This window comes from Streptopelia decaocto (assembly GCF_964273445.1).
Source record: "Streptopelia decaocto genome assembly, chromosome: 8".
In the NCBI taxonomy this organism is placed as follows: Eukaryota; Metazoa; Chordata; class Aves; order Columbiformes; family Columbidae; genus Streptopelia; species Streptopelia decaocto.
Window position 1 is genome coordinate 20139036 of NC_138662.1, and position 9285 is coordinate 20148320.

General features: G+C 50.6%; 1 protein-coding gene across 1 annotated transcript; it reads right to left on the reverse strand.

Moving 5' to 3' along the window:
- Positions 1 to 383: 383 nt before the first annotated feature.
- On the reverse strand, positions 384 to 8505 carry RPN1 (ribophorin I). Its single transcript, XM_082060478.1, has 10 exons — positions 8218 to 8505; positions 7126 to 7190; positions 5348 to 5654; positions 4996 to 5205; positions 3831 to 4023; positions 3399 to 3498; positions 2993 to 3131; positions 2693 to 2812; positions 1993 to 2238; positions 384 to 969 (listed from the first exon to the last, which is right to left on the reverse strand). The coding sequence occupies exons 1-10, from the start codon at positions 8437 to 8439 to the stop codon at positions 787 to 789; spliced, it is 1785 nt and encodes a 594-aa protein (XP_081916604.1). The 5' UTR covers positions 8440 to 8505; the 3' UTR covers positions 384 to 786.
- Between the last annotated feature and the right edge of the window lie 780 nt (positions 8506 to 9285).

The window sequence follows — 9285 nt, forward strand, 5'->3', positions numbered from 1 at the left end:
AGACCATCAGCCCCACAGGGCTTCGATACCATGGGCAAAAGGAGGTCCCGTCTCCTCCAGGGTCCGGGCTGCCTAGGAAGCCTGGCAGAAGTGGGATGTGGGGAAGGAAGGGTGGTACTGCCTGCCCTCTGCCAGGTGAACAGAAAGCTAAGGGTGTCTTTGGAATCATGTTTGATCCCTCTTCCCCCCTGCACCTGCCGGCGCTGCCCTGGGTGCAGCAGGCAGCCCGTCTGGCTTCACACACCTTCAGGACCTCCATGAGGTGTTTTGGCTTGAAGGGTTAACAATGATTTTTCTAATTTCAGCTGTTTGTCATCCCCACCCCAGTCAGACAGGACTCAGGGGTTCAGCACCTCTGCCTCCCCCAACGCTGGCACAACATGTAAAGGCGAGGCAGCAGTGGTTTTATTTCAAAGTAGAACAAAGGTGTCTTTTATTCTTTCTGGATATGCGACATTCAGATTTGCCACGAGCGTGTCTGGTTGTGCGCGTTTAGCCAGGGCACATCTACACAGGGAAAACCGAAAGCGGGAGACTTCTCTAACCTGGCTGAGTCTCCCCTCTGGTAAAGAAGCCCTGTTAAACAGCGCGATGGCGTGGTCCCTCGCACAGCACGTGCTGCTGAGCAGACAGGCTCTATAGAAAAACCTAAAACCAAAAAGCACTTTCAGATATTTCACATCAACTTTCCCCCTAATTTTGCTGGGAAGGAGTTTTGGCTCAAAATGTATCCACTCCCAGGCCTCTCATCTCCTCTCCCCTCCACCCGGTGACTAAACCAGAGAGTTACAGCGCGTCCAGGATGTTGTCGATCTTGGTGACCAGGTCCTGGCGCTTGTTGGAATGCATCTTCTCGTTCTCGATGTACGTGTCCTTTTTGAGCTTGCCGGCTACCAGCCGCTCGGCCTCCACCGAGGACTTCAAGACCAGCTCCTTGACTTGGCCGTCAAGCTTCTGAATTTCACTCACCTTACAGGGGTGAGAAACAAAGGGAATATTAGAGGAGACAAAATACATCCCTACGGAGAAGCTGCAATAGGAGATGGTAAAGCTGCAGCAAAATATTAAGTCAGTGCTATGTGGAAACGTCTCCAGTTCCTAAATATTGTCTCCTGAGCCGTCGTCACCTTTCTGGCATCACGTTAGGAGGAACATCTGATGAATGGATAATTAAGCAGAGCAGATAAAGAGGCTCAGAGGACCCAGGAGCCACACTGGCAAGAGATGGGTGCAATGACTGTGAAGTGTTCCATGATAGATTTTTAAAGGCTTCAAGCTGAAACAATTACAACAGCTGGAAGCTGTGTCCCTACAGTTCACGGTGTGCAAGAAGCAGGTCTACAATGCCAGAGCTACTCTTCGAGTTACTAACAGACTAAGCAAGGTTGAATGGACCCTGGAGAGCAAAGTGTCCCCCACTTGGGGTTAAGTGGCTGTTCCAGGTAAGTGTTGAAATACAGTGGAGGGAGGACAGCGGGTGTGCGCTCCCTGTGCCGCAGCTTTCAACGTGCTACAGCAAAATACCCCCTAAGGAGCATCACGTTACCAAAATTCTGTCAGCGCCAGATTCACAGGTGCAAGAAAAGAAGAGATGAGGGAGAAGATTTTGGTTTGGCTGGTGTCAGTAGCAAAGTCAAAACTGATAACGTGTTGATAGTTTCCGTTTTTGCCCAAGTGTCACTGCCACGAGCTCAATGAGAAGCATCAGCACTGTGTTATAAAAGCATCCATCTGTACTTATGCAGCTGGTTCAGGGGTTGTTTAAGAAACACCACAAGCAGCTGTTTACCAGCAGCATTTGCAGGGTTGGGTAACCAGGATTACTGCAAAAAGAACAAACATCCTCTTGCCTCATGGCAGGGAGCGAGCCATTTTCAGAGGAGAAAAAATAATACAGGCTGCAGAAACTAAACCCCACACTTAAACTCATCTAGAATATTTTTAGATCCAAGAATATGACAGCTTAAAAAAAAAAAAATCAGAATTTCTTACTTTATCGCATAAGTCAGAGCCTTCCGTCTTCAGTTTAGACTGCAGAGAGGCTATTTCACTTGTCAGGGCCTTGTGCTCCATCTCCAAAGACTTTTTGCCACTATTGAGAGTGGAGATGTCCCGTGACTGCTTGTATTTATTCACCGCTTCATCAAAGTGACGGTACAGCCCAAGTCTCTTGTTCACCAGAGTAAGCACTTGCTCCGTGATGCAGGCGACCTTCATCCTCGCTTCAGCAGCTGGATCCTGCAACGGGACAGAAGGGAAGATCAAAGCAGTTGTATCTTTGAGCTGCATCAAGGGATGCTTGCAGGACTGTTACAGAAACTGCTCCCTTTGCAATTAAGTTAACTGACAGAAATTAGCTGGATGGTACAAGGGCAAGAACCTTTCAGCACTCAGCCCAACAAACAGCTTAACAAAAGCTATCAATAAGTAAAAATGTTGCAGGAGTAGAACTGCAGACATCCCTGCTCCTCAGGGATGGATTCATTTTCATCCAAAAGGATGAAAACTCAGGTCAGCCTTTGCAGACCAGTTCAAATCCTGCAGGAGTGTCAGTGCTCAGGGCTCTACTAAAGCACCTACGAAGATATCTGACTGCCAGGGAAATTCAGTGAGAGTTACTGGTAGGAAAAATCTCCGCCCAGCAGCTGAATGAGCCACTAACACTCCCACAGGGCTCTTCATCATACAGCACCTTAGTGATGGAGAAATCCAGCCTCACGTAGACGATGACAGTGAAGAACAAGATGTAAAAGGCTCCAACCACCAACAGAGGCTCCTGCAGCATCAAGATTTTGTTGAAGGTGTAATGAACCTAGGAGAGAAGTTCAAAACGTTACTATGGGAGAGAACTCTTCTCCTTGGGCAGCAGGAGAGCCGACTGTGCAGTCCAGCGCGCATTTATTTCTGGAATCCAATATGGGTGTTTTGACTGTGTCACCTAATTCGGGAGGTGAAACTGCTCAGGAAAACCATGCAGAGAAGCCACACTCACCACGATGTCTTGGATGTGCTGCTCCACCAGGTTGCTCTTGTGTGCCACAATAACCGGACGCCCAAAAGTGTCCAGGTAAGTGTAGTGAAGCTCGTCTGAAGCACGATTGATTTCGTACGGACTGTCCACGTGGATATTCCTGCGGATAAAGCCAGAGTCCCATGTGACTGCACACTACTTGAGATGATGTAACCTAAGCCTTGGCTGGCCAACTGTGGCCTCCAGCACAAGGCCAATTATGCAGATTAAACGATGCTCTAAAAGGAAGCAAAGCTGCGTTCCAAAGTCTCCTCCACACGCACAGTCATGGTTTTGTTTCACTGTCCTCAGGCCATGAGAGCAGGCTGGAGAATGGCCACCACCACAGCATCATCTGCAGTGACAAGCCAGCAGTAATGACACTTACTTGGCACCTTCTGGCAGGACGATCTTGACAGTCAAGGAATCTGTAACTTGTTCATCAAAGACGTGGTCGACAAATCTCATTTTCAGGGCATACTGATCACCTAAGGGAGTGCAGACCAGAAGGTGGTTACAATTCCTCAAAGAACAAGGGGCAACCTTGAAGCTCAGTTCCCAACAGAAGCAAGAGCAGAATCGGGATGGACACATCATGCAGCAGGGGGCACCAGCTCATGCGCGTATATTTTAACCAGATGTCTACAAAAAACTCAAGGCAGCATAGAAAAGAAGGTGGATTTGCATATTCTAGAAATAATAGCTAGCAACTGCTGTTGCTAAGGTGCAGAATACTGCAGCTTTGAATTCTTTACTGTACAGCAACCACCTTTAAACACAGAGGAGAATGTTTCTTATTCCCTTCCACTGTGCCACCCACCGAGATTGTAGAGGTATTCATAGCTCGGCAGGTTATAGCCGATGATGTAATGGGTTTTCCAGCCTCCAAAAAGCGGGAAGCGGGGACGGATCTCCATCTCCACAGAGTCATCCAGGACAAGGAGGTGGCTGGTGGAGATGTTTCCAATTTCATCTCGGTAATAGACGTCCTGAGCAGCCGCTGGGAGAATGGTCTGTATGGAGAGAAGCGACAGCCAGTGATTGGCTCAGGGTTATTTCCAGTGAAACCAGCAAAACCAATAACGCCATTAAGCAGCGAGAAACCGCGCTCCCACGTGAAAGATGACAAAATACCTATTCAGTTGCACTGAGTGATAAAATTGTGCTATTATAAGCAATCAGCCACAGAAGTGACTGCCAGCACTAAAATCACTTGGCTTCTAAATGAATGTGTTTCCTCCAGCGCAGTTTCAAATAGCCCAGACAGCGAGGGATCTCATCATGCTCACCAGGACAGCAATTCCCTTTTCACTCCAGGCTGCTGCCCCAGCTCACTGAGCTTGCTGGCTTTATGCTCAGCAGAATGGTATTTCTCTTTGGCTGCACCACCTTAGAGAATTACAACAATCAATCCTGGAGGCTTCAAGCAGCGAGAAAGGTTTTGGTTCAGATGGAAACACATAATGCTTATCACATCTGGCTAGCAGAGCCACAGTTTCAACTCCCATCAAGTGCTTTGTGAGCCAGGAATGAATGGGTGAGTTTCCAATTAGTACTGTTCAACATGATGAGGTTATGACAGAGAGGGCAACTCTGAAAGTAAGAGGGTGAGGACAGAACGAATGGCCCTTGCACAGTAGAAAATGGAAAGCAGAGCTGTCAGCACAGGGATTAAAGGTTTCAGAGGGTCCCTGAGACTGGAGGGGTGGGAGTGAGGAGAAAACCTACATGCACTGGCATATGCAGTTTGTTTGGCCAACAGATGCAGTAAAGCATAGAACCTTCTAATCTTACCTCCAAAAGCCATTCCTACGTAGCATGAGCCTTCTCTGAAAATACATCAGAGCTCAAATATTCCCTTATTACTTGGTTACAGTTACCAAAGAAAAGGACAACTGCACTTTTTTCTTTCCCTCCAGGGATGCAAGAAAGGAAGAAGCCACAGGGGAAAAAAAAAATAATTAAAAATTATGCAAAATGTCAACCTTAAAAGACTTGACAGAAGAGATCCCACTATCTGGCTGTCTCTGGTAGTCGTATCTGGAGAAAGGTCCTTTCAGCACCGCTCCTGTGTGCTTCAAATCAACCGTCTCTTCAACTGCAATGTTTCCCCAGTGAGACACCTCAATGACTCGGGTCATACTGGTGATGGTCAGGAATGGACTGTTATTTTCATAGTGCACCTTCAGGGTGTCCTAACAAGCAGAAAAGATAAACTATTACACATGTAGTGAGGAGCAACCTCCCCTCACAATTATGCTTCTCCATGTACTACAGAGAAACCTCCATGAAAGGCTCTGCAGAGAGGTGACAGAACTTCTTTGCACAGACACATACCTGGCTGTATGGAGGAATGTCCTTGAAGGGGCCGTATTCAATGGTGTCTTCGGTGCGGGAAGGGTTGCCCAGCTTGGTGTAACTCTCCACGTTCCTAGAGGCCAGTTTGATGCGGGTCGTCTGGGTCTTGGTGAAGTACGGTGAGTAGAAATAGTGATTTCCTTCAAAGACCACAAACTGCTTCTCGCTTTGGGTGATATGGGTGGGGTAGGGCTGCAGGACGTGCGTGAAAACCATCTCGACAGATACACGGACCTTGGCTCCTGGTGCCAAAGGGGATGGCAGCTTCACAGAGAAGAATTTTCCACTGGGAGGGAGAAGAAGAGGTAATTTATGCAAGATCTCCCATGAGTGAGCGATCAGACCCAACCCCTGCAACATCCCCTGTGGATGTGAGCTCATAAATCATATATATCGCGTGTACGTGTATTTTATATTTATTTTGTGTATTTTATTTGCTCCTCTAAGACATACAGATGCCTCTTCCCAGAGGGTGTGTGTACTCTGGACTGGGGAATGCAACACAGGGTGACCTGCATCCGGGCACAATTACTCTTTGCTTCACAAAGACACTCGGGTTCCATGAACTCCTCTGTTCCACACTCCCCTCTGTAATTTTACACTTCTAAACCATGCTTAAGCAGGGGATTTTCATTCTTCTCCAGATAACAAGAATTATTTGAACCAGAGGAAGCGCGTGCAAATGTCCAGAAGACAAATCACAAACATCTCAAGCGCCTGTTCCCGCAAAGTCTGCTCGTTCTCAGCTTTTTGCCCGCAGGATCTGAAACTAAGGAAGGGCCACGGTTTTGGATGAAGGTAAAACAGACAGAAATGATATTTCACCAAACCTGTAAGGATACACCGGATGGACCAAGGTGACGACATTAGAGAATGCGCTTCAAACCACGCCTGGTGGCCCACGAGCAGGATCATGAGGCCTCCAGCTATGTCAGGAACCCTGGTTCACCCTGGCCATTGAACTCCCTTTGAAGCCCACAGCACCGTGTTTCTGACCCACTCTCTGAGCATCCTTGATTCCTCATCTCTCACGGCTCACAGAGCACCCGCCTGCCCGGTCTTGCAGCACGTGCGCGATGTCCTAAGCTTGGCAGAGCGGAGCCTTGGGCAATATCACCATCTCGTGTCCCTGCAGCGAGCGATGGCCCGCGCAGGGCTGCACATCGCAGAGTGAGAGCAGGGCTTTGGGGACACAGCCAAACAGCACTTAAAAATCTCTCTGTAATCACCACTTCAGGCCCAAAAGGAAGCAATGGGGAAAAGCAGGACTGGAGCTATAATGCTTCTGTTACTTGATGTCCTTTAACGTTGGACCAGGACATCACTTAAGGCACTGAGTACAAGAGACTAAGCACAGCTGAGCCCCCCTGAAAGCAGCTGAGCTGCATTTAAGAGAGAGATTTTTCTCCCTTATAGGGCTGTGCCCTCAGGAGCAGCTTTGGGTGGCTGCGAGGAGCAGGGATGTGCTGCTTGTGTTGGGTTCAGTGCAAAGACCTAGAACTAAATGTGCCATCTTGCAAGGAATGAGCATGTGAGGGAGGGGAGAAACTGGGTTTGGCTGCTTGTGTGAACCGTGTTCCTCAGCTTTGCAGCACCCTGGGATGCAGCCTGAGCACAAAGCGGGTCTTTTCAGGAAAAAAAGACTCTAAGGATATCCAGGTATTTGGGACTGGGGTAATTCTTCTGCTCCACCCTGAGGACAACGGTAGAACCCAGCTGCACAACTCCAGGTACTGACCTTAGAGGGTGACACTCACCTTTTGCCCTTAACTTTAGTCTCTCTCACTTCCAAGGTGTTCTCCTCCTCTTCCTCCCCCTTCACCTGTTCCAAAACAGTCTGATCAGTATGTGGCTGTTCAAAAGATTTAACGTGTCCAAGGCAAACATGAAACAGTCCCTACCCACTTTTTAGGGGTGTGCTGCCCCAGAAAGAACAAGTTGATTGATAACTACTTATAAAAAGCTATTTTGAAAATATTTTTATTAATACAAATTGCAGTGCGGTCAGTGCACATGAACGGATTCCGGAGATTTCCGATCACCCTTTGAAGTTCCCCCCAGCCTGGTTCCCAAGCCAGCAGAGTCACTGGGAGTTGTGAGTCTTGGTCAACTGCTTCTGTGACTTGTGTTTTGTGCAGTGGCTGGGGAGCAAGGAGGCCGCAGGAACCTGCCCTGGCCAGAGAGCAGCTGAGATCAGTGCAAACACTCCTGGGAGCAGAAGAACCATCTTGCACTTACATCTCCTGTGGTAAGAAGCTGCATTACCCCGGGTCAATAAGCTGGGGACAGGCTTTTTGGTAGGGTCTGTTGTGACAGGACAAGGGGTGATGGTTTAAACTAAAGGAGGGAGATTCAGGCTGGACATGAGGAAGAAATTGTTGCCCTGAGGGTGGTGAGAGCCTGGCCCAGGTTGGCCAGAGAGGTGGTGGATGAACCATCCCTGGAGACATCCCAGGCCAGGCTGGACGGGGCTCTGAGCAACCTGAGCTGGTGAAGATGTCCCTGCCCATGGCAGGGGGGGACTGGGGAGCTGGGGAGGTCCCTCCAACCCAAACCATCCTGTGACTCCACGTCCCACCCCGGGCCTGCCCTGGCTGGGGATGCAGCTCCGGCCGAGGGGCTGCGCACGCCCTCATTAACGTTAATTAGCACCTCTCTCCACTCCCCCCCCCGGCTCCGCTTTCCCGGTACCGCCAGCCCCGCCGGGTTCTCCGTTTCCCGGGCCCGCCCCGCGGGAGCGCCTGTGCCGACGTGTCCGTGCGGCCGCGGGGCCCGGGCAGCGCCCAGCCCGCCCCGGCACCCGGGCAGCGCCCAGCCCGCCCCGGGACCCCGCGCCGCGACCCGCTCACCTGCACGCCCAGGTAGGCCAGGCGGGGCTCCAGCCCGGGCTCCAGCGCCAGCATGAAGGACGGGGCGGCCGCGCCGCCCGCCGCGTTGGCCAGGCTGAGCTCGGCCGAGACTTTGGCCAGGTGGGTGCTGAGGTCCACGGAGCGCCGCGCCTCCTCCAGCAGCAGCTCGGCCGAGGCGCCCGCGGCCGCCAGGGAGAGGAGCAGGCACAGCAGCCCCGCCATGGCCGGACACACCGCACCGGGACGGTACAAGATGGCGGCGCCCGCGCTGTACGGGGAGGGGACAAGATGGCGGCGCCCACAGCGGGGAGATGGCTCAGGATGGCGGCGCCCAGCGGCGCTTGAGGACCCTCCCTCCCCCGCGCGGGGAAGGGCGGCGTCGCGAGTGCCTGATGGGAAAGTCCAGCTCTGGATCGCTCAGCGCAGGGCAAACATAGAATCATATCGGTTGGAAGAGACCCTCAGGATCATCGAGTCCAATCATACCCTAACCCTAGCACTAAACCATGGCCCTAAGAACCTCGTCTAAACGCCTTTTAAGCCCCTCCAGGGATGGTGACTCCACCACTGCCCTGGGCAGCCTGTTCCAGTGCCTGACAACGCTTTACAGGAAGAAATTTTCCTGTTGGAGCCACAGAAATGATCCGAGGCTGGAACAGCTCTCCTGGGAGCACAGGCTGAGAGAGCTGGGGTGTTCAACTGGAGAAGAGAAGCTCTGGGGAGACCTTATTGTGCCTTAGGTGCTTAAAAGGGGCCAATAAGAAAGATGGAGACAGACTTTTAGCAGAGCCTGTTGAGCTAGGACAAGGGGTGATGGTTTTAAACTGAGCAGCTGTTGCTCTGTAAGGCGAAGTTTAACACAAATAGGTTTTAAGCTGTATCCAAATCTTCTGCTAAAAACCACTGATAATTGGCAGCTAAATGACACAAGAGTAGATGTGCTGCAGGCAGCCAAGGCGCAGTAACCTGCTGTTAAATAACCTAAGAGAGCTGGAGAAAGGAAAATGTTGGTGATTTAACATGTCTGGAGAGGGGGTGATTGACACTTTATTCCCAAACATCTAAAAC

Bases quoted from the DNA above. Each gene is read 5' to 3' on its own strand.
- RPN1 (XM_082060478.1), bottom strand. From the start codon at position 8,439: ATGGCGGGGCTGCTGTGCCTGCTCCTCTCCCTGGCGGCCGCGGGCGCC. The intron at 4,024-4,995 runs GTTGACATTTTG...CTCTCCATACAG, and splicing joins CTTCTGTCAAGTCTTTTAAG to ACCATTCTCCCAGCGGCTGC. The intron at 2,813-2,992 runs GTGAGTGTGGCT...CTTCTCTCCTAG, and splicing joins AGCACATCCAAGACATCGTG to GTTCATTACACCTTCAACAA.